Source organism: Melanotaenia boesemani, chromosome 19, assembly GCF_017639745.1.
Source record: "Melanotaenia boesemani isolate fMelBoe1 chromosome 19, fMelBoe1.pri, whole genome shotgun sequence".
In the NCBI taxonomy this organism is placed as follows: Eukaryota; Metazoa; Chordata; class Actinopteri; order Atheriniformes; family Melanotaeniidae; genus Melanotaenia; species Melanotaenia boesemani.
Window position 1 is genome coordinate 7,412,462 of NC_055700.1, and position 25,783 is coordinate 7,438,244.

Here is a 25,783-nt window from a genome sequence, read left to right on the forward strand (position 1 = left end):
ATATAAAAAGGCAGATCACTAATACCTGTTTTAACTCCCTGTTTGACTTGTATTTAACATTTTGAGGATGTGGCCACCTTTCACTTGCTCTGAGAAGAATGAGCCCACAGGTTAGTTTGACCTTGACGCCTCGTGCGGTGAGAAGCTCTTATCTGCCTTCTCTCACACACAGACGCAGCTCTGGGAAAGTGGTATTTGGGTTTAGTAGAAAAAGTTGAAAGGAGTCTCATAGCAAATCCCAGTTGCCCATTCTTCCTTTGCTGAGTCCATAAACTTAATTCATGAAGTCTTCTTTCCTCTGGACCGACACATATACATGAGGTCACACTGAAATAAACATAACTCTTCACGTCCTTTCCTCCATAATGATACTGGGTGATGAGGAATACTTTTTAAAATGTCTACAACTAGTTTAGTATATGACTTTCAGCGTCTTTTGGTTCTTCATCAAAACTTTAAAGCTAAATCTTTAAAATATAGTGAGCTAAATTAATATCTCTCTCTATATATATATATACACACACACACACATATATATATATACACATATATATATATATACATACATACATACATACGCACACAGACACACACACAGATATATATTAAACAATAGCATCTGATTTTTTTTGTGCAAAAAGTGAAAAAAAAATTGCCAATAAAATCTGTACAAAAGATTTATTTGAAATGGATGCAAAACAGCTTTGACATATTGACATGGTTTATATCTGAAATCCATGAAAAGCCAACAATGACTAAGAGAGAAATGGCTTAACAATGAACATTAAGTTGTAAAACAAGTGAAAAGAATAAGAAGAAAAAGATGTACACAGAGTTGGAAAATGGGTGAAGGGGAAAAAAGGGAAGATTAAGAGAAGTATTCAAGGTCCCTAGAAACTGATGCAGGCTGCATTTTTATTGTCTTTCAGTAGATGGCAGTGCCAGCACTGTAGCGTCACTCTTCAGCAACAATATATAAATCTGTAACTCTGCTTTATACACAAAAAGACGCAGAAAACGGGCACAGAAAAGAAAAAATTACTCCTAACAGTAACAACCTCATAAATTTATTTGGTTTGTTAATACAGCTGTGTATGTACATATACACTTCATGAGGCTTAGATACTCCGGGGACATGTGTACATGGGGCAGATTTGAAAAAAAAATTTAAGCTTCTTTTTTAAAATCCAGAAAAGGTTTCCTTCATCCTGTTAGTGTCTAATCAAAACAAAGCAATCCGTACCTGCACCCATGTCATGGCAGACATGTGTAAAAGGACTATTTATTCAGTCGATTAACCAATTTCACTTTAACACCGACTGGACAAAAAAACAAACAAACAAAAAAAAAAAAAACTGTCCCAAATCCGGGCACAGCGGAAACTTGCACGTAAAGAAATGGCACACGAGCGGGAGCAGAGCTGAACAAAACGCTACAAGTTTCAACTACAACTTGAAACGGTTGGATCTCAGTCATTTTGCCCCGTAGCTAAACAACATCACAACACAAACAACGCGAGTGTGTGTGTGTGTTTCTGGGGCTGGTTTTGCAATGCTATAAATAATGAAAGTATAAGTATCATTCATTTCAATAAATATGTCAATAAATAAAATGACCTTTGAAGTTCTCCAGGTTACAAGGAAATATTATGGAAACAATTCATTAAACTATCAACAGTTGCTCCAACAAAGGAAATCTTTCTACAATGATGCCTGTGAGTGATAACACTGAACATATACAAGCCTGAAAGACTGAGAACATGACTGATGTGACCACTGTGTACAAAACTTACAACATGTTTGAATCAGTAAGCTTGAGAAACATAATGAAGTTGTAGAAAAACTATATACCTTAGTGAATTTCACACAAGAATGAAGGAGAGATTAGTAGGGATGCATGTTAATGATTATCAATATTTTCTCATCAGTCAGCAAAATGCTTGTGGACTGAAAGAGAAAGCTAAATCTACAAAAACAACACATACAACACGACTTGTTTTAAATCCTACATGTGCCAGAGGTCAGTGCATCAAAGAGGCACAGCATTAGTGACATAGCTAATGCCACTCCTACAAACCAGTGTATATCCTCGTCTCCTGGTAGTGTCTTATGGCGTAGCTGAAGGACCAGCTGACACGCAGACGGAGACCTTCTGGGCTTTCAGTATTTGGCTGCACGTTGCTTCTTTAGAGCCTGAAACATGCATCCAGGTCTGCCTGTGGAGGTCCATGCCTTTATGTTTTATGGCTGCTTTAAAAAAAAAAACATTATCATGGTTGTTTTCAGTGGTAATGTTGTTGAACCTGACCACAAAACTTCTGCATTTTTACGTCAATAAACGTCAGCATTTGGCAAGTGTTGAAAATCGTCAGACCGCCGATCAATCCAGCACGACTTTCCCCTTTTTGTGTTTTTTCTTTTCAAAACTACTGGCTTTAAAAGCATGGCTAATCAGCCACAAAGAGGTAAGTCTGTTCATGAGACACAGCGTCCACCCACAGTGTCTATGTGCTTTTTTTTTTTAGTTGTTCCTGTGACAAGTACTTCTGTGTTTACTTCATTTGCAGTCCCTGATGCTTCGGCTTTCAGGGTGTGTCTGCGTGCTTATAGAAGCCCTTTCTGAGGGCTGCAGAGGCGATGCATTCGGCTGAGCGTCGCTGGTCCATACTTAGCAAAGCCTCCAACAGGTTGTTGATGTCTGCTCTTAGTCCCTGCCTTTGCATCCAGTTCTTCAGGAGTTCATAAACTTTATCGGCAGGAGGCCAGTTCTCTGCGATCCGAATGTGGTTGTCGCTGATGCCGATCATTCTGAAGAACTTGTTGTGGATCCGCACATCCAGATACTCGTCGAACAAGTCAAAGCTCTTCCTGAGGGAAGTTTCTGACCCTTTAAAACAGAGATAAATACAGATAAATACACCAATGTTTATTTAGCCATTTTTTAAATTAATATTCTCCTTCCAATGGATTATTAGCACATGCTTATCTGCAGTTAAAATCTCCATTTCTATGTTATATGGTAACAGTTTAGCCATTGTCTCTATAAGAGTCTGTAAACAGTCAGTACATTTCAGTGCATTTCTCTTCAGGGAATGTCAGCTTTAAACATTTAGTAGAGGATCAGACAACTCTGCAAAGCCATGTCCTCTTAAATTCAGCATGAGAAATAAACAACAGTGAAAAAAGACAGAGTGTTCCAGCGCCCTGCAGGCTCAGATCCGGCCTGACTATCATGAGATTAGTAATCTGTCGAGCACCAAATGTGAGATCTTGAGGTTTATTTGACTTCACTGTGGCCTGGCATGAATTGCAGTAAACTTTGCTGTTTTCTGTATGCAGATATCTATGCTCTGGGGGAAAACTCGAATGGTTTCTTCTAGCAGGAATCTTACCTTGTAGTGGAACCAATCGATGTCGTAGTGGATCATCCTGTTACAAGAGGAAAAATAACAGGTTAAAATCTTAAGATTAAAATATATATATTGTCAAAGATTTGAGAAATTTGTAACATTTTTCCTCACCATGTCTGGAGACAGCACTCTGAAAGCAGTGGGACTCTGGTGTGGGGTGTTGCTGGAGGAAACTGCTGTGGGCAGGCCTGACAGGCTTGTCTGAGATGAGCTAGTGGTGTTGGGCAAGCTGTCTCCCAGTCCTCGGTCTTCATCTTCGAGGGGAGGAGAAGCCTTCGTCATTTCAACCCCAGACTCCTGCAGCAGCGGCCGAGACTCCGGCCGGGACTCTTCACCCTCCAGGCCAGCGTTTTGGTTATTCTGTCTCTCCTCTGCCGTGGCTCCACTCTCATCCTAACCAAAAGAAATATGGAGGATGGAAACTAGTGAATTCTTGTCCCATTGATCATCTACATTGTTACCAGTAATACAAAAGAAAAACCAATTCTAACTTACAATGGGAATCTTCACTATTTCACTAGTGTCACAGGTGCTCTTTGACCCTGTTAAAAGCAGGAGAACAGCATGAGAAAAACATTTAATCAGAAAAGATGGCTGCAAAGCTTCAGTCTATAAATGCCGACTCACATGGTATTTCACATGAACGCTGCTTTATTAGAAACCACCACACAGCCAAGCCAACCAGCACAGCGATGATGATGATTAACAGGCTTATAAAGACTGGAATAACTGGGGAAAAAAGCAAACTCAAATTAGTGAAAAGGTGCAATTAAATTCAATTTTTGAAGTTCAGTAACAGGATGTGTTAAAATTACCTATGCTGGTCGGAGAAGCAGAAGTCGGTGGTGGGGGTGCTGAGGGGGTTTCAGTAGGAGAAGGATCCCGTTTCCTGCATACTGTGTTCGAATCAGGAGTGCACTTCTTCACCTCCTCCTCACCTGGTTTACACCTGTAATTTTAGCAGAAATAGAACATTTCATGTGCTGGTAAAACACAGAAACCCAGTATAGGTTGACGCCTGATCCTTCTATTTATAGAAGAAGAATCAAGTTTTTTTTAAGTGTATTAATTAAATTTAAAAAAGGGTTAAGGGGTTAGGGGTAATTTAAAAAATACTAAGAACCTGGCAAGTACCAGAAGGCACTTGCTGCATAATCAAATAGCTTACATGCCATTGCTATGATAAGTCAGTAAACTGCAGCTGCATGAGCAAAAACTGTAGAATCTCCCAACCTTCATCACAACGGTGTGGCAGTAAAAGCAGCTGTAAACCACTTGAGATCGACAAGTAAATGACACTCACTTGGCACAGCGTTTGCAGACTTCACAGGCCTGATCTGGAGCACAGAAGGTACCTGACTTGCACTTGCATTTGGTGTTTGTAGTTGTGGTGCAGGCTTCAGTTTCAATCTCATCTGTGGATACAAAAGAAAGTTGTGAGAAAGCAAAAAAGATGAGCAGGAAAAGAAATTTTACATCACAAAACTTTACAATCTAACTTGCGTCGGCTTGCGACAAACCTGTGACCACCAGCATGTATCAAATGAAAGAGAATTATGTTGGATCTTTGGGTGATTTGTAGCCTGCATGTAGTCATCTGGCAATTTCTTTTTCCAAAAAAAGATAAAAGTTAGGTAATTGGGTTTCTTACTTTATCTCCCTCTTAGATGCATTTCAACAGGATAATGAGGGATGGAAAATCTTGCATGGTTCATTTATTAGATTGAAACCTAAAAAAAAGCAGCTCTAAGCTGTGATCAAAATGAAAAACAAAGCAGCGGTCCACCTCCACAGGGCACCCATTCCTATAAGTCAGATGTCCGTGCTTTCCAGTTACAAAAAAAATGCTGTGTTGAGCCGTTTCTGAAATACCGGCACATTATCTTTCAATCTTCGTCCATACTAGTTTTCGAGCAGTTTGACTCAAACAATTAAGTTAATTTTAGAGAAGTTATGCAGATTTTTTAAAGACTTTCACAGACCTCACTGAGTTGTTTTTTTAGACTTTCAATACTGCAATTGTATGTCATGACTCATCTAAATGAGGTGTAAAGACAACTTTTCCCTCAGGCAAGTTACGTTTATACATCGACTTAAATGATTAAATCAGTTTGTGTCTTTACAATCAAATCTTTGTTTGAACTGTCGTTAATTATTAGTTGCTATCAGCAAAATAATTATAATGAGGAAGCTGGGTAAGGACGACATGCACATATCACAGCTGCAACTTCATGTGACTTTAGTCTAAATACAGAACAACATGAAGGCTAAAGAGATTTGTCAAGTATGTTATGTGTTTATCCTATTTTTTCTTAAACAAGATTATAGCGTGCATCTCCTTTAGCTGAACGGCCGCTGGAGCAGATTTTAAAACCAAAATAGTTTCATGTCTTTGGGCTTTTTCGGCTGGAGTGTGTACAAACTGTTTGCAGAACACAACAGGGTAAAAGTCAAACTATTCAAAACTGCTGCTAGTCCCATAACAATGGGTTTCATTGTTATTATTTCTGTGATAAACACTAATAAAAATGCAATTATACTGAATGCAAAACTATTCGGGGCTGTTTTACTTCTTTTTGTAAAAGCACAAGCAGGAAATTGTATTGACTAAATGAGTGTTAAACGTTCAGCACACTGGCATCACTCACAATGGCAGCAAATATTTGCAAAAACATAACAGATTAGCTGAAAATATGTCAAGTAAAGTGTTTTTTTTCCTTCATAAATTAAGCTTCTTGCAATTATTTTTTAAACTTTGGACAAAGAGGTGAATTAAAGTCAACATTTTTGTAATTAAAACATGCAGTGGATCTTTTTCATTGATTTCCTTAAGCCTGGTACACAACGATTTTTTAATCTTATGAGATTTTTCATCTGGTCGAGACCTCACACGTGAAGATAAAAAATCCGGCATTAAACAGTTTTGATCATAATGTGTGTGGCGTGCGCCGATAATCTAATCACAGAACAACACAAACACAATGATGCTTTCCCACAACTCATCTACAGTCTAGTCCTCCGAGCCGGACAAACGTCGAAAAGTAGAAGAAGAACCATAGCAACAACCGGCAAAAAACGAAGACGAAACATAGTTACCATCGGAAAACACAACACACAGCATGGAAGAGGATATATAGGACGAGGGAATGATGGTGGTCTTGTGACTATTGTTAATAGAAAAAGCCAGAACTAAAAAAAATAACGGACTGGAGACGGTGTGAACACGGACTTTATTTACTTCCTTATTCCCCCGCCAGCTCGCTCTCTGATTGGCTACATTCCATACCACGTCACCATCCACGCAGGCACAATGCTCAAGTTGTCGACGTTCCTCAGAAATCGGCTCTGAAATATTGAACATGTTCAATATTCCCAAATTGTCGGCTACGACCCGTTTCGGAGTGGATTATCGGGACAAATCGGCTCGTAACACACCACAGACCAAATGATGATTGGACAGGGAAATCTCACAATGATCGGGTGTTTGCTGTCCGAGGTCGGGAAGAGGCAAAATCGGGACAAAAACAGCCCAAAAATCGTTGTGTGTGTACCAGGCTTTAGTTTGTTTTTGGGTGTATTTTAGTACCACTGGAAGCTTTATGCACTCAGTCGACGGAGGGCTTTGTGTTTGCTTGGAGCTGCAGAGGCTAGTTTTTCTATCAAAAACGAGTCATGTAGGAGTACACATCCAGTCTTTCAGCTCAAAGTAAAAGCTGAACACAGAAGACTACATAAACTTAAAGCAGGATAACCGAGTGGATGGAATCTGTAAAAAAAAAGTTGGGAAGTCGCTAACTGAGAAATACATTGTTTTTATGAGTATTATTTTATTACTGCCAGGTGCACGGTGTGAGTCTGTATCCCAAAGTCAGATTGCAGCAACTTTTTGCTATAATTCCACAATTTAATTTGCTATTAATTACAGGTCCCACGGTGATCTAGACTCAGACAACACACAAAAACACTCCTCAAGCTGACAGAATAAATAATTCAATAAATCAACAGCAGCTTTATCAATATGAGCTAAAGTATTTCAGATAAAAATACAGCTCAGCTAATCATTTATCTACTGCATTTACAACTTTAAGAATTCATTGTCGATTGTATAAATCGATGTGTGGTCATAAAGGAGCTCAAACTGGAGCAAAAACATACAAAGCTGTGTTTAAAACAGATAAAAATGAGAATAAAACACATCCTATGTAACAGTAGTCTCTTTTCTGAAGCTGCTGCCCTACCTCGGACACAAAGGCACCCAGTGTGGGAACACAATGACACACAGCCACACCCAGTTCAGCCAGGTAAGAGACACACAAGCAAACCTCCCGAGACAAGAAACACGCTCACATTCAGTCCACGAAACAAAAACAACAAAGGCACGCCCTGCTACTCCGTGTAACATCATAAGATCACATTTTCATGAGTGGATGTGAAAGGCGGGGGCACACACAAAGAGGTATTAACTTTCCTAAAATAATATATCTTTGACAAGCTGGATTTTTAGAACACTCTGTGGTTATCTGATTTTTAAAAGGTAAAGGATTAGATTAAAGGGCGATCCAGTCAGATGCTGCTTCTTTGTTTTCAAGGTTCAGTCTTGATAAAACCCTTCCCCGGTTCAACAAGCCAGTCCAACTCATCTGCTACCTCGATTCCTTTATTTAAGAACCCAACAATTCTCACCATTTATGATATTAATACTTGGGTGATTTGTGTTTTTATTTATGAAATGTGTTCAAACAAAGAAAAGGTTTCTGGTCATTTTTTTGGCCTACTTTGATGTCCATTCTCATGCAACTCGACAATCAGCAGATCATCTTCCTCAGCTACGTACCAGGCACAGATTAATGTTTTTCATCTGACAGGAAGGTGTAATAAAATGTTTAAAGGTAATTGGATTGCTGATGTTTTCATACAAACTTACTTTGTTTTAAAAATTTTTACATTTCGTTTTATGTTAGAAAGTATTTTTTCCAAAAAGATTATTTATCTTTTTCTTCACAGTTTTTTTCTTTTTCTTTAATAGGTGGAGGCTTCATTTAGGCCTGTACTGTATTGAATGTTTTAATTCTTTTCTATCAGCTGTATATTTTAAAATGTGCTTAATAAAATAAAAATGAAATTACAAAAATGGTGCCATACATATGTTTGGTTTTGTTTCACTTTGTCAGAGTTATGCTTTGCAAAGATGATGCACCATGATTTTTATTCTTCTTTTAGGCAAGGTCAAGACTTCTCATTTGTGCTATGTGCCACCTTCACATACTGGTATTTATACATCTTAATAAAGCTCCCAAGTGTACCCTTTACTATGACACCAGTAGTATTAAAATAGACTTTATTGTTGCAGAGATTTACTCATTTCATTATGGGTATACCCTTCTTGAGCAGAGGCCAATAGAGAGAAAAAAAAGGCGCATATAACTTTTTTCCCACTAACTGGAATCAGTGCTTTACATAATATGATGATACACTAGTCACATTGTAGAGAATCTCGTTACCTTGGCGACAGTGGGTGCACGGCAAACAACGCGTCATCCCATTAGAGTGCTCGGTGTAGGTCTGTCCATGTTCGCAGGGCATACAGGTCCCTTGTACTTGGTCTTTTTCACATTCCTTCTTCACAAATGTTCCTGCAAATAAAATAAAAGAACAATCAGACCACAACTCAAAGGATAAACATATACTCACTAATACAGCTAATTTAATGTCCCGTGTGTCTTAACTTCATTAAGATGATGCATTTCCTGCTGAGGCCGAACATACCACAGCAAGGTATCACACTGTACCAACAGCTATAAATCAATAGGATGACGAGAGAAAGGAGGCTAAATGTGATAGGGGTACAAAGAGCCTGGTTTTTTGCACTTTTTATAACTGTTATATGACATTTTTCCAGGAATTTCACTCTTCACAGGGGCTAGAGGAAGGCTAGATTCTCTGAACCACACAGTTATTTAGCCTACTTTGCTGGTCGATTGTCATGCTTATCATCTCTATAATCAGTTCATGCATGCCATGAATAAAACCACTTGATTCTCATGTGTTTTCAGGATTTATGTGATGTACAAATAGAAAACAAAGAAAGAAAAATATGTAACGCAAGCCAAAGCCGTCGCTGATTGAACTCACAGGGGACTCTGTAAATAAAGTATTGATATATGTGGTTGATTTAGAGACAACGTGTCTCGTTTTAGCTCAAGTTATGTGAGGATAAAATTTATTTTCAACTGAGATACAGAAAATCTTGTGTTGAGAAAAATCAGAGTAGGAACAACTGGCAGAAATTGAAGAAAAATAAAATCATATGAGTCAGATTAACATAAAACCAAAGAACAACAGATATTTTAGAAACCCAGTGATGGTATGTTATCAATTAACATCAAGTTACTAACACCCACAAATAATAACTCTCACTGAAAAAAGGCAGATATGCAGCAATGTAGTGCAGTAACTCAGTTTATATAATTTTTCAGCCAGTCTGACTCAAAACAGCAAATTAATAATAGTATTGTCAAGCCTTCAAATGTTCGAGGGCACATAATTAAATCCCTTAAACACTGGATGACAGTGTATGTAGTTTACCGGGAGTTATTTGCAAACCAAGAGTCTGTTGTGCTTAAAAGAAAAATAAAACAAAAACCGACTTGATGACATATAAGATGGCATTTCTTCGAATTCAGAAGCAAATGAAATAACTCAATAAGCTATCAGCAGAATGCAGTAATTGCATAAGGGCTAAATATGGCCAAAGCTCAAAAAAAAAAGTTAACAGCCTTATCAAATTCTGTACTTAATTAATTAAAAAGGTTTATTCTTTTAAGAATAGGGTCTGAAAAATAAACTTGACTTCATACCCAGCACTTTTAGTTCTTCTTCTGGGCCATCCTGCATTGTTTCCAGACCAGTCTGTAAATCTTTCTACCACTTTGTGTTGCAGTTCAGGATTTCCATCAGTTTTATATGTTAAATATCCTGTTTATGCTTTTTACATTTATTAAAAAAACTAAACGATGTTGGACCTCCTTTATACTACTTTCTGAAACAAGTGACAGGGAAATGTCAGCAACTAAGGCCTTGTCAGCACAGAGAAGATTTTAAGCATATTCCCCTAAGTTTTCTATTATTTTAAAATTTGGAAGTGTGCCTGACAACACAGTTTTTAAACCAGAGTGAATAAATCTGAAAACCATAGCCTCACCTCTCCATTTACTGGCCTGAGCAAACCCTGCCACCAGCAACAACAATATCAGCTTACTATGTTGCATTGGAGTTTATGTGCATGTCCTACTCTCTGTTTTTAGTGTATTTCTGTGGCAGCGGTACAGTGCCACCGACAGGCCTGGCACATGCACAACGGCATTTTCAGAGGTTTTTTGTGGGCGCACACATGTCCTGAAATGCTTTTGTCTTTATAGAAAACTAAAATCTAAATCACGTCAACAGCTTCCCGGTATGTTTAATGGCTCAAACATACTTTAAATAATTAGGAATCTGTGTACACTACAAATTTGCAAACCACAATTTTAATAAGCTCCACTGGGTATTCTGAAACAATTACAACCACGTCCCTCATATGACAATTATTTACTTTAAAAAATAAGTATTAGAAACTATGAGCAGGAAAAACCCATGCTACATTACGCTGACAGAAAATTAGGATTATTTACTGAAAACTACTGTGAAATGGACTAATCTTTCATTACTAAACAAAAAAATACATTTAATGACTTCTTGAAAACTTTAAACAACTGAACTTGAAACCTCTCTAGACCTGGAAAATTACAATCTGAAACCCATGACTTCTCCAGGTTTTTCTTATAAACCTTGTTATTTTTATTTAAAGTTTCTAAGGTTAAAATAAATATATGTATGTATATTTTATTTTCCATGATGTAGGTGCATTTTGCTCCTTACCAGCCTTGCAGTTGAGGCAGCAGAATCCTTGGTGGAGGTACTGCTCATTTTCAACACATGCCCTATGTAGTGGGAGGGTGAGGTTTCTGTGTTCATTACTGGACCACTGAGGCGCTGGGGGTTCTGCTGCGTGGCAAACAAGCCCAAAGAAGAGCGATGCCAATAACACCTGCATTATCAAGGTCAGGGAGACAATAAAGAAGAAAAAAGACATGAGTGTTTGGTTTTGTTGCATGTCCACATTTTACAGACTCACCCACTCAAACACATTAGATAAAAGACAATAAAGAAGAGAGGCTATCTTCATAAGAAACCTTGTGTGAGCAATCTATGTCTTAATTTGAACCATCTGATCTGAACATCTGCTGTGGGAAAGCAATTAAGGGAGCCATGCAACCGGTCCCATCTAGAGGCTACACAATATTGTGTGTGCAGGATGAAGAGCTGCATGCAGTGCAACATGCAACCAAACTTAATTACTCCATCATCTGGTTTTCCTCTATGAGAAGATTAAAAAAAAGAAAAGAAAAAAAACAGAGAATCTGCTTCTTCTATTGTGGGTGTAGCAGTTTGATAAGGGATCTTAACTAACAGCAGCCCCTATCAAATGTGATTCCAGAAAACCATTCATGTGTTAGATAATAACAGGTTTGTATAGGTGGGGTACAGAGAAGAATACAGCCGAACACTTTAGTGTGGCCCCCAGGCGCTGGTGTTTATTCACACGCTTTTCACCGTGTCAACATGAGAAGGCCCCATTCATTGGCAAACAAGACACTTTAGTGCCTCTACTTCAAATGACCCACATTCTTAAACCCGGGCTCTTTGAATGCCATGACATGCGACACCGCCACGAAGGGCCTGAAACGCAACGCAACACCACCCTGGGTAAATGAGAGTCCTAGATTTGGAGGTTTTGTCTCTCCTGTGCACTGGCAACCCCCACCTTTCCCCCTCTGTGACAACCTCTACTAGACCAGGCTATAGGAAAAAGAGGGAGTAAGAAAGTCTAGACAGCAAGTTGAAGGTGGGATGCTGGACAGGGGCCCCTGAAAAGAAAGCGTATGACAACAAAAGGAATAAAGACTGAGGTATAGCAAAAAGGAGGAACAGGCCAGAGAAGAGACTCCTGACGTTTGAATCGACTCTCTGGAGGGTTGCCATGCCTTGTTTTTTCAAAAGAACATTCCCCTTTTTCTCTCTCTTTCTGCCTTTTCCCTTCTTCCTTTCACTCTGCTCACGTCAGACTTTCCAAAGACACAGAGAGGCAGACGTGGAGGGGCAGACGACCGGCAGAGCAGTCACAATCACACCATTTAGATCTATCCAAACATTCTGAGGAGGGGGGAGAGGCAGAAGAGAGAAGGAAAAGGGGAGGGAGATAAAATGAGAGAGGGGACCAACAGCTTGCACCACACAGGGCGAGTCTTCAGAGTTGAATACACTATGTGTACGACATGGACGGTGGGGGGATGTAGAGAGGCATGGAATTGGGGAAAGTAGAGGCCATGTGAAAAGGCAAGAGAGAAAATTAGTGCATTAGGCACATGTGCAGGAGAAAGCTGTGGAAAGAAAAAATGAGAAGAAAGAAAAAAGGAGAGTGGAAAAGTGTGAGCAGAACTAAAACTAAAAGGTAATCTTACTCCTCTGAGCTGACACAGAATGTGAAACTGCTAATCCAAAGGAAATCTCACTTCTCCTGACAGTAAAGATGCACAGATGGTGCAGATATTACATAATCTCCAAACTTTGTTCACTTCAGGGTCTGTGACTCCAAACACACTCAGGTGCAGCCACCGTTACATAGCTGCTATAAAGCATTTTATAAAGAAAGCTCCAACTCATATTATTCTTTTTTTTTTTAATTTCTACAAATCTGGTTTCATAAAGATCTCTATCCCAGTGTCCCCAAGCCTTGAAAAGCACAAAGGTCCTTCACAAAACACAACAAAGCAGAAAACGCAACTTTCACAATACAGAGCTGTGCAGAAAAGCCCCACACAATTTCAGAGTGGACAGAATCCAAGTCATGTGTAGGGGTGGGGAAATAATCAAATCTGATGCATCACGATGCAGACATGGAAGATTCTTAATCGATTCATTAATGTTGAAAATTGATTTACTGAAACAGTGATGTTGGCAGAAAGAACTTGAAAAAGTGCAAAGAAAAGTTCCCGGACAGAATATGACGGCTGATGAAGAAATCCAACCAGCACCTTCTGGATGTGGAAGAAGTTTTTCTTCCACAAAATTGAAAACACAACAAGCATGTTTTCAGATTGTAGTTGTAGCTGCTGCCAACCTGAGGACCACAGATCAACTGTTGACCAAGCTTCCACTTAGAAAATGAGAAGCAAATTACAAACTACAATATTTACTGCCAAAAACTTTCATCATGCAGCCTTTGAATCACATGTTCAAAATGTTGCCCACTTTGGAGCTGAGATATAACGACTCCAAGATACATCACTTACATAATTATCCACAAACTCTTCAACAAAGCCTAAACTGAAGTCATGGGTTCATTAAAAGTGGATGGAGAACAGCTTTTACATGCGATGCTAATGTACCTGCAGACTCGTGTCACTGTAATTGCAGACTTTATGGCAGATGAGCTCACTGATTGAGAGGATGTTGATGTCTGTATCAATTCACCTCAGATATTCTGCCAGGGAAACATTTTCTTCTCCAGTTTCTTCACCATAATCAGTAACCTCCCAGTTAACTGGTAACATATTTGGTTTTTATATTTGGTTTAAGCAAATTAAATACAGCTTCTTGCAAATACTTTGTTTTGAGAAGTACCAAGTCACACACTGTGGCAAAAACAAAGTCCAGCATAGAGGAAAATGCATCAAGATGCATCAATAATCATTGCATAATTACATCACAGATCTCTGAAGTAAATGAATGAAATCATGAGGTGCTAACAGACTCTTACCCTCATGTGTGAGTTTATGGTTTGCATTGGGTGCGTTTTTCTAAATAGTTGTTTTCTGAAATGTTTTGTTCTCCGTTTTCTATTTTAGTCTCATCTAATGTCTTTAGCTTTGTTCTTATTCTTCTGCTTTGTCTTTGTCATTCAAACCTCAATGCCGCTGGTCAAAAATCAAGGCCCTTCTGTTTATTTGTCTATATAAATGAGAGGAGTAGCACATCCTCACTGGGAGGAAGCTGCAGCTGTTCAATTAATTGGCTTATTGTGCTCTAAGGGAAAGAAAAGCAAACGATAAGTGCTTTAAGATCAATTGTTTTTATGGGATGGCAATCACAAGAGTCCAGGATAACTCTCATAATGAGAGAAAAATACAATCTCTGTGCAGTTCTTATATAGTAATGCATCGTCCTCTGTGTCGGAGGGAATCCTGCTCCGTGGCATTTCTTGAACAGAGCCTGCTTTCACACAAGGAGAAGGAACAAAACCACGTGTCCGCACTCATATCCTAAGGCTGCTAAACTACATCAAATGCACAATGATACAAATGCACTATGTACATAATTACTATGGGCTGCCACAATGTGGCTTAGTTCTACCTCTATAACCAACTGAGGCGGAAGACCAGAGTGACCGTAACCTCAGTGTAGAAAGCCCTCCAAACCCACAATCCCTGGAAAGACTCCAAGATGGGCTGAAGTGGTTCAGTCCACTTCACAGCCTCCTCTATCCTCAGTACAATAAGGAAGCTTCACAGTAGATTATTTGTTACAACAGTGTCCTATTGACATGCACTCTGACTCTATGATAAGTTGGTACTATGCTTTTGTGAAATCAAGTTAAACTAATAAAACTTACAATAAAATAATAAGGGACTTTCTGTGTATCTGACAACAGTAGCGCTCGTCCACTTCCTCTAAGCACTCTGGGTTCTTCCAAATTGCCTTGCCACAATCTCTACTCATGTCAAACATACTGAGAATGCATTTGTGATAAAATGACAGGACATCCTTTCAGCTGACCCAGGTTATCAATGAGCCATTTACAGGACTGGTCATCCCACATCCCTGAGGGAATTACAATAAAAAAGAGAGGAGGCAGAAACAGAAAAACTTTGCAAACCTGCACAAATAAACCAAGGCAGATTCATCATTTCGTACTGGACAGATGAATCAGAGCCAACTGATAAGCAATGACCTGAGGCACCTCATTAAACTTCTGTGTCATAAGAAGGACCCGACTCTCCATATCATGCTCTTCTTATTAGCAAACCCTTTTCTTTCATCAACTATAGGTCATTTGCAATAGTTTTGATACTGCACCGATGAACCAAAAGGTCAGATTAAAAGCAAAGCTTATCTGTTAATACTATGCACAGAGTTGAACATTTTCAGTTTATTCCTGCAGTCTAAGGAAAATCAATTAGAAAGCAAAGGTTGTTAATCTGTATTTACTTAATCGATCTGATCCAGTCAAATCCAAACCGTACAGTGATTTGTTGATCAAACAGCAGTGTAGTCAGTTTATCACACTATAGATCAACAGTCTCAAGCTCAAAATCAACAACTGAACTAACTGATTATAAACCACCCCTCCTTTATTTCCATGTTGTATTGAGGAATTCAGCCACTTTAGCCTGAAGATATTGAGGCACTCCAGCACATGACAGGGTGGAGGATGGAAGAACAAGTTCTGCTCCAGCTGCTGATTTGTACAACTTCATAAACGACATCAGAGTAAATCGGGTTTATTTCAGTTCAAATGTCAATAACCTACCCCTCTCCTGACCTTACCAGAGTTCAATATTTATCACGACTGCCTCTAGCAACCAAAAGAATGAATATGTAAATCACAGCTGCAGCTATTTCAAGGCCGTCGTCCTGTCACGTACAATCAAAACCTCACATGATTCACCTAGATTGGTCTAATACATGCTTTGTAGATTTCCTTTAAAATTGGACTTTTGACAGCTTTTTCTAATAAAAACCTGTTTATCATTAAATGTAGCATGAAAACTAATAATAAATCAACATATTCATCTACACATTTTAGCAATTACCTAAATTTCTTCAATGAAATTCCACAAAATGTCACATCTCACACACATATCACAGCTACAGAGATCCCTTTGGATGTGTGCTTTATCCTTTACAGAAAACATACCTGGTTTTGTACATGTGAAACATGTGTGAAACATATGTAAAACTTATGTAAAGAACATATTTTGCACACAGGAAACGAGGGGTTTTGCAACATTTTCACAGTAATAAATGTGAAACCCATGTGGTTTCGTATGGTCAAGTTACTTAAATTTAATGTAACTTGACCATAAAAGTTGACCATACTACAGCTTATGGTTTCACATGTGATTATATACTGGAATCTGCATGGCTTTCACAAGTAAAAATATGATCACATTGGATTTACATGACTCCACATTGGATTCACATGTTATTGCCATTAAAATATTTCATACTCATGTCTCACATGTGCAATATGTTTGGCATGTGTTCCACATGTGCAAAACCATATGGGACACATGTGAAACTGTGTCCCATTTGCGATATCATATAATTAAAACTAAATTTAAACAATATTTTTTTCATTATTTCCAACTTTTCTGACCAGTAGACAAACATCGACAGATTTTATACTACTGCTTCATTTAGAATAGCAATACTAAATTAATTAAGCAAATAATTAGAAAAATAAAAGATATATCACCTTTTTTTTAAATCTTGACACCTGAGATTTAAAGAAATTCAGATCCACGGGTTAAGCGCTGCAGACAATTCCTATAATCTCTGATCTTACATGGCACTGGGGTGGATCTGAACTAAAGCCAACCAAAGAACTTAGATGAGTTGAGTCAGATGTTTAGAAAACAGCACCAAACACAACAAGTCCTCTGTGACATCATTATAAAAACTATTAACCAGGATTTTTTGAGGGACAATTTTATTCACCTTACAAAAAAATACCACAAACTTTTAAATAGGACATGACATCAAGCACACTTTGTCCCAAATAAAATTTTCCTTGAAAATGTTTTGAATGCTACTGAAACTGCAGCAGCTGGATCTTACTCAAACAGTTTCATATTGTACAGTTCAAATCCCTCCAGGCTGACCCTGACAGGACAGTGAACGCTCTCTGCTTCACAGATAAATCCTGGCATTCCCTGGAGACGGGGGGGTGACCATGCACAACTTTCCTTGAGCGATAAATCACGCTGACGTTTTGTGTGAGATGATAAAGACAAGTACAAGCCAGCTGCTGTCAAGAGAAATAACTCTGACTCCTGCCACATCACTGTAAATAAATCCAAAGTTCAGCCAAGCTCGGATGCATTCATCTTTATAAAGCTGAATGATGTAAAATGAGGAGAATGACTCCCGTGTCAGTTTAGAGCCGTAAAGAACAAGAGAGTGCTAACAGTTTGAAAATGACATTGTTGGGCCACGAACACGCAAGGCACACACTGTAGTGCACAAGCGAACATACAGTGTATGTGTGGGAGCGTGTGAAAAGCAGCTGCCCCCTCCTCTCAGGGAGTACAGGAAGCTCGAGACAATACAGAGGCTTCATGCAGGGTTCAGCTCCAAGCTGTTCCCTCAGAGAAGGCCAAGCACCCGATCAGACCCACAACATATCCGCCAGGCTGGATATTTATAACTCAGGGAAGCTGCAGCTATATGACACAAATTCTTGAGTTTCCTCAGGAGGTATGCTTCACTGATTAGAGGAGTATGACAGCATGTCACAAGCAGGTTAAGCGACTTTAACATTCATATAGATAAGAAAGAGAAAAGACCAAACACAAGATGCGATGACCACAATTTTATCGAATTTTCCTCTGCTGCGACGCTAAATACTTTCCCGAAATGACTGTAACTCTGACGTAGACGTTCACCACATAAAAAAAAACGTATTGTTTTTATGAGCGACTGAAGAGGGGGACGCCGGCATTTCAAAAAGTCAAAGTGCTGTCAACAGGTGCAGCTTGACACACTTTCAAAATTCTTCGTATCATGAGGGGGAGGTGGTCCCTGTGGTTTTGAGGAGGTGGCTGTTTGTATCGCTGCGAATCACCCACATACGCTATTGAGGGCCAAGCAAAGACACAGAACATTAAATTAGAGCGCAGGAGGGCTATTAACTTGCCCTTTTCAAACTCCAATTGGGTCTGTCAGAAAGACGGTTAGCACAGACTCACAAGACAACTCCACGAGGGAAGAAAGTAAGAGGGGGGTGAAAAGAGCAACAGGGGATGACTAGCAGATAAAAGTATGAGCAGGAATCCATCACCTCGCTCTAGAGACAATCACACTGGCTCCGTTAAATCTCATCTTTGTGTTAGAGGAAAAAGACACAAAGTGCTGGCAGTTTACAGCTCTCTCTATAAACACATCGCAGCCAAAAATGCAGAATATGTGCCTGGTGGAGCAGGTCAACAAGGACTTAAGTGACCATCAATTGCTGGAATTTATAACAGATTTATGTCTTTGTAAACACAAATCCATTCTCTGGTCAAAGTCTGCATTTGTTCCAAGACTGAACACTGTTATTACAACAAGTTCAGTCATCCAGGAGAGCAGGAAGTCGGTATTTGGTTTAGATGCAAACCTTATGCCACTCTGGTGTCATGTTATGTCGTGTTTCCAGGTGCCTTTTCATCTGCCTGGACTGTGACATTGAGGTGTAACTAGCTGTAATTACTAAGTCCAGGGAAAATAAATCAAATGGAATAATCATTAAAAACCACTTCATATCTCACTTTGTGTGTAATGTTTACAGCTGATTTGATTAAACCAGAAATAAACAGGGAAATGAGATGAAAACGCTTGATATCTTTTAAAAAGATTAACACATTCGTTGCTGAAACTAGGGACTTCACCATTACAGACTATCAAAGAAACAATGAGTTTCAGTTTTAATAAGGGTTATCCAAATTATGGTGTTAATGCAAATTAATGCAGATTCCACACAATCCCATCTCTGGTGGAAACCATCAACTTTGAATACCTGAAAAAATGTGGTCATGCCCTTGAGTCATTTCAGTTTGACCACAAGAAAGTACCACAGAGGAAAAAGTGATGAGCATTCAACTCAGAAAGAAGTTCAGAGTGTATCAATATCATCTACAGATTCATAGATGGGACTGTTTGGTTTTTATATTTATTGGTGAAGTCATGCAGGAATCCATCCGTCACATCGGATCAGGCAGTTCCAACAATCAGGGAGAACGTTACAGACATCTGGAAAAAACTGAGAGTATAAACAAAACTGTTGAATTACTCAAGTCCAGATGTGCTTGCAATGTTCTGATCTACACTTTGGACTATTGGATAATTAGCTTAGAATTTAAGACTTGTCATTTACTAGGTTTTGGGGAAAAGAAAAGAAATACTGGATTTTTTTTAATCAGTTTTATTGGTTTTTCTAAATGTTTGTTTGCAATTAGAAAAATGAACTGACACAGATATGTTTATAAACTGGGAGTTTGAGGAACAAAATGCAGTTTAGTTAAAAGAAAAAAACCCTGTTTTGACATTTAAAAATTGAGTTATTTAGTCCAACTCTAATAAACGATGAATGCTATGACAGGAATCCTTATGGGTACGTCTGGAGTTAAATGCTTCCATTATTGGTTAATCTGTTAATTGTATTTTTAATCAAACACTAAATCATTTAGTATATTAAATTTTTTTTTAAATGTCATTGTTTCTCAGTCTAACCCTAACCCTTGCTTACAAGTCTTCCCGTCTAATTATAAATGTTAAACGGGATAACAGGAACTCTTTTCTTGAAGATGTTACAGGACTTCTGAGAGCTTCAGCAGCCTGTCAAATCAGCAACCAAGAAAAGAAGTTCAGCTGATTTTTATCTCAACTCTTACGATTACCATGACCTGGAATCTGAGAATCCACGCATACATCATTTAACAGATGTAAAGCTGAGAAGAGCAGCGAGATTTCACACTGGAGTAGTTTGGACAGACAGAATCCAAACAGTTTTCCCATTAGAGGTAATCGTGAAACTCATGATTTATCCCAACAGTTAAGGCCTAACTTACACGTTTCAGCTTCACTTAAATGCTGGCATTTGTTATGAGATTGGCGCGCAAATGCTCCAACTGTGACGTCTTTGTACTGTATGACATTCCCATTTATAGGAAAAGACTGCTTTTGAATAAGAAATCCACCTCTACTTTCTTTCACACAGAAGACCTCCTTAGAAGTCATTCTCCTGTTCATAACAGTACTTCAAAGGATGGCCTCCAGTAATTATCCCACTTTTCACCCTTTGACACCCAGAGTCCTCAAGTAGGGCAGTACACCTCAGAGTCATGTGACTTCACCCATCAGATGGTCTCTGTAAAAGCTGCTGAGAGCATGCATCTCAAAGAAAAGTTTTAATTAAAAAAGAAACAGTGAGTGGTCAGAGTTAGAAGAAGCCATTCGTACTGAGAGCCATGAAAATTAAGCCAAGTGAGGTGAATTGCTTAATCATGTGATGTTTACCTCACAAATTTTCCTCACTTTTCTCAATACGGGACCATTCATGTGTGAGCGGTGACTTGCCTCTGTTGGTATGCATTGCATGAGTAGGCAACACCTGAACAGGTGGCACTCCCTAAGTGAGTCAGCAGCCCTTTGATATCTGAAGTGATTCACCTTAACAACGAACACAACAATGTATTTCCTTTAGAAAAAACAACCTGCCAGCAATAAAACATATTTCACTGGGGCCGCTTTGCCATGATAAAGGCACACAACCACCTGGCGTGTGACGTGCATGGCTTGCTCTACATTGCATCATTCGGTGTATCTTCTCTAAACCACAGGCACTATCATAACTATTCACACGGTCGCTGAATGGAGCAGCAGTTGAAGTATTAGAAGCTATATTGTGGTCCCCAGTGCCGCATTTTGGCTTCTAAATGTCCCAGTGTCAGTCCTGCCCTTGTCTGTGTAGTCCACAGAGTAAAGGGGACCATTTCCTGTGTGAACCAACACCCAGACAAACAGTAAACAATCACATAAAACAATCTAGTGTACATTTGCAGGGGCATGACAATTCTAAGAAGTAAATTGATGCTACTAATATCTGTATATCTGTGTACTCTGAACAGGAAGTTTACTGGACGGCCAAGCACGTACACTCTGGCAATTTGAAGGGGTGTGTGTCGGGGGGGATTAGCGAGAGAGAGAGAGAAAGAGAGGGGGGAAGTTTCCTCACAGTCCCTTAGCAACAAGGCCTGCTGGCAAGGCCTCCAGAATGTACTGTGGTTTACATGAGAGATAAACATTGACTTTGCCACCCGGAGAAGTAAATCTGATTTCAGTAATGGAAGACTGCATGACTTAAAACACAGATCAGACAATGGAGAAAACAAATAATGGCCCTCTGAGCCCCATCAGCTGATGCTACATTTACTTTTACAGATATATTTACAGTGAGCAGAGCCACAATCAGCGTCTGAGATGAAACACCACCATTGCTGCAGTTTAATGACCAACACCGCACAATGAGCCAGCACTCAATTTGCAATGTTTTTCAGGAACTCTGATTCCTTCTTATCACATCCTGCAATGTAATAATTTGTGTGTGAGAAAGGAAGTTGAACCATCCTGGTGTCCCAAATATATTCCAGTCTTACACACTTTGAGTGCTTTTAATGCCAGGCTATGGTGCTGCACAGTTGGAAAAAACAACAGCAAAGGAATGAAAAGGAGTCTCTGTGAGGGTTTGAAAGGAATAAACTTTCCTGGAAAAACTGTTAAGAGACTTTCTGGCTTTAATTGACTAACTGGCAAGGTGAAGTTTTGTAGGGGGTTGAATGATTACAGCCTCAATATTTATTTTATTTTTTTTTTTACTAAGCCCCACGTCTTATAACATTCAGTTTGCACCCCACAGCAGCCCACTTATTAATAGTGGTCATAGACGCAGCTACATCCGCTGTGACAGCCATGAGAGCCATCATATGCTGTATGTCTGCACAATGTGACCACATGATGTCCAACACAGATGGCTATAATGTTGGAGGGGGGGTGAATGATACAGCACATGCACTGTACATAGCACCGGATGCAGAAAAACGAGCCAGTAGGATTAAATGAGCAAATATCTCTACAGAAATAAACACTTAAATCAATAAGAACAACAAACACAATTATGCTTCCTGAATGTGAGCTATGTCGGGGCAATAAGAGACTTGTTTCATCTTCTCACACAAGTTTACAGGCTTAGCCGTGATTTCAGCTTCCTAAAAAGTTCGTGTTTGACTACTTTTCGCTTTTTAAACGCGTCTAGCGGCACTTTGAACTGGCGTAATTTAGTATAACTTATTATTACGTCTTATTTCACAGTGGAATTAAACAACTTCTTAAAATGAAATTACATTCAAGCAAGACAAAGTTCATTAAGTTATTTTCATGGTCTACTTACAGAAAGTGTCCCGAACACCGGAGCGAAGTTCATCTTTGGGAACCTCGAGAGTCAATCCCAAGCAATTCGCGTTACAAACCACCAGTCTAAAGTTTGTAAAAAAAACACACACTCACAGTGAAAAACAGCACAAACACACAACCCGAATCTAAAATATATCGGTCATCCCGTTTCTGTCATGGGTTCACGGCTTTTAGTGTCAAATCTTCACGGAGTTTTTCTCTTCGCGAGGGGACGGACACACGGTCTGAGACCAAATGAGAGGCTTTTTTTTGTGCTCCGAAAAGTTCAGGTGACGTCAGGACACCGGGTAGCCAATCAGAACTCTTCTCTTTGGAGCATAATTAAACAGGTAAATTTACAGGCTCTCAATGCAAACCAGCAGATTATTTCGCTGAATTGCTGCAAATTTATTAATGATGTGTGACTTTCATATTATGATTCACAGAAACTGATTTGGCTTTATAAATAATCTATAAGCAAGTAAAGCATCATGCTTTGATCAGGACTCACGGGTTACACACTCCATCTTCACTAACTAGCCTCTATAATGTGTAACTTGCTCGAAATAACCAGCTAATGTGCAACAGAAGTGAATGAATAATCACAAATACACTTTGCAAGCATGTGTAGACACAAAAAGAGACGACCCTCGTCACGCACACTGAGAAAAAGTTGCAAAACTAGCAGTATTTTGACTTTAAATGTTAGATAAACTTCTAACTAAAGAGCTCTTCTGTATATAAATCATGTCAACTACAACTTAATGACATCATTTAAGCAACATCAAATAACAAACATCCTGTCAAATGTGGTTCCTGCTGACAAAATCTTATCTAAAGTGGGTCTGTGGTCTAAGGCCTGTGTGTCTGGGGAGGGAAAAGCGGAAGACATTTGGGCAGACCATGCCACTGTAATTTACCAATCAAACAAATAAATAAATAAACACTGGTGAGTGTAAATAAATCACAAGCCAGCCATTCCCTCAGAAGATGGACTGATGAAACTAGGATTGCGCAATTTCTTGACACATTTTAAATCTGTCTGCTGTGCGTCTCACTTCTCATTCACCAGTCTAGAGAAACCACTGTGTTATGAAACATTCCAATGATTAGTTAAATATCTTGTGACCAAAGGCATGATACTGACATTACAGAGAGGTGGGGAACATAAGCAAGGATATCACAATTAAAGTGTCAACTAATAGGGCAAGAATGCCCTTGCTGGATTAAATGCTGATGAAAACTGTGTGATTTGGTCACAGGTGACCTCTGCTGCTCAGCCAAACATCTCAGAGTAAAACTGGCTTGACAGTTCTCACATGATTATGTTGTTTACTATCAGTTTAGTGTTGCAAGTGGTGAGGGTTCAAGCTCCAAAAGAGACAGAAATCTAAAACTTTGGCAGATAATCTGACTTTAAGTTGTAGCAGGAAAAAACAAAAAGAAAACAGCACAACACTCATCCAGTTGCACAACAGATGCAACTTATCAGCTGCCACCAACATGCGTTTCAATTAAAACTGTCTAGGAAATCTATCTGTATCTTCCACTTGGAGCACATCCTGTGCTCCTCCTTCTGAGGTCACCGACTACGTGCTCAAAAACAGGAAGCATGTGATTGAGTTGTTTGCAGGCTTATCCTGAGCAAGTCTGCATTTAAGGCCGCTGGGTTGATTAGTTCAAACTGTAAACACTCCAGCCTCGACAAATATATCAACACATTTCGCTGTTTATTATCTGTTATTTTAGGCAGAAGGTTCAACTCTTTCAGTAAGGGAAGTTAGTAGCTGGAGGCCATGCAGCTCAGGATTAATTTGAATATCCTGTGTGGGAGATGTGCGATGGCCTGTGTGTTTGTATATCTGAGTAAAGTGGGCCATGTGTGTGTGCAGCAGTTGGTGGTACATCTGAGTTTGTGACCTGCAGAGGAAAGGCTGAAAAATAAAAGGAAGGGAAACCTTCCTGAGCGTCAGTGACTTGTCTTGTGACGCCTGCTGGGTATTGTTTCACTTGCTGTTGAGGAAGGTTGGCCGAAGACAAAAAAAGAGACAAGGAGCTAAAAAAAAATGTTATGAGAAGATGCAAGGCTTCAAATGATTTGCTTTCTTTTTTAAAGTTATGTAAGCAGTTTAAAAGAAAGAAAAAAAAGTTTCATTTTCCTGCTCTGTGTGGGTGTTGCATTCTTTCTGTAAATGATTTTGTAATTTGATTTAGTATCAAACTCAGAGGAAAAACTGCATTGCCGTTAAATCTTAGGTTTCAATGGTAGAAAACAGGATGGAGAACTGCATAAAATTGGATCCACGTTCTTCAAACAGGCATGTGGACTTCTTAGTTAAACTTAGTTTAATCATTTAAATGTGGAGTTTATGGCCATAATGTCAATCATATCAATTGAATTAGGACTGGTATTAATATTTGTAATAGAGGTTAATGTGACTGCAGCCTGTGTTCTGTACAAAGCTTTTTTCCGAGAGCTTTCAATAACTACACAAGGAGAGCTGAGCTGCATGCTCACAATTAAAAGGTGAAAGTGCACAACCTGAATGCTGTCCTGAGATGAGGGTTAGCCTGACACAGACGCTAAAGTAGTTGTTTATGTTCTGTGTGGCGGATTGCAACATGACATCCATCCTGTGTCGTCTTCCTTCGCAGGCACTGAGCTAAACTTACCATACAACATTTAGAATCAATGCTTTTATACTCAACAAATTACAAACCTGTTTCTTGGTTCTCGGACATCAGTGCTGGTTTTGGTAGCAGCAATGAGTTTTCAGTAAAATAAAAAGTTGTAACTTTTCTGTGAGGACGTTCTTGCTTTGTCTTGAACAATACAAGTTTTTTTTTTGAACAACAGATACTGAACAGCAGACAGGAACAATCTTCTTTTACCGTGTTATCATTTGTCTCCACATGTCAGAAAAAAAAAGTCCCCGGAATGTAAAATAGCTGGAATTACCCTGCACACAAAAACTTTTCTTTTCAATAATCAGCATATTAGTTTATAATCATATTAGTTGTTTTTTCCCTGTCATAAATTGCCCACGTGTGGGTTGTTTTGTGCTA

At 39.0% G+C, this 25,783-nt stretch overlaps 1 protein-coding gene across 1 annotated transcript; it reads right to left on the reverse strand.

Annotated features, from left to right (window-relative positions):
• Nucleotides 1-1,045: 1,045 nt before the first annotated feature.
• Nucleotides 1,046-22,971, reverse strand: LOC121630216 (tumor necrosis factor receptor superfamily member 10A-like). Its single transcript, XM_041970365.1, has 10 exons — nucleotides 22,716-22,971; nucleotides 11,327-11,495; nucleotides 8,911-9,042; nucleotides 4,713-4,824; nucleotides 4,225-4,358; nucleotides 4,037-4,138; nucleotides 3,905-3,951; nucleotides 3,521-3,802; nucleotides 3,392-3,428; nucleotides 1,046-2,886 (listed from the first exon to the last, which is right to left on the reverse strand). Exons 1-10 carry the CDS (start codon nucleotides 22,746-22,748, stop codon nucleotides 2,585-2,587), a joined length of 1,350 nt encoding a protein of 449 aa, XP_041826299.1. The 5' UTR covers nucleotides 22,749-22,971; the 3' UTR covers nucleotides 1,046-2,584.
• Between the last annotated feature and the right edge of the window lie 2,812 nt (nucleotides 22,972-25,783).

Coding starts and splice junctions, on each gene's coding strand:
- LOC121630216 (XM_041970365.1), bottom strand. CDS start 22,748: ATGAACTTCGCTCCGGTGTTCGGGACACTTTCT. Junction 9,043..11,326: donor CTGCCTCAACTGCAAGGCTG/GTAAGGAGCAAA, acceptor TTTTATTTGCAG/GAACATTTGTGAAGAAGGAA. Junction 3,952..4,036: donor GCGTTCATGTGAAATACCAT/GTGAGTCGGCAT, acceptor TGCTTTTAACAG/GGTCAAAGAGCACCTGTGAC.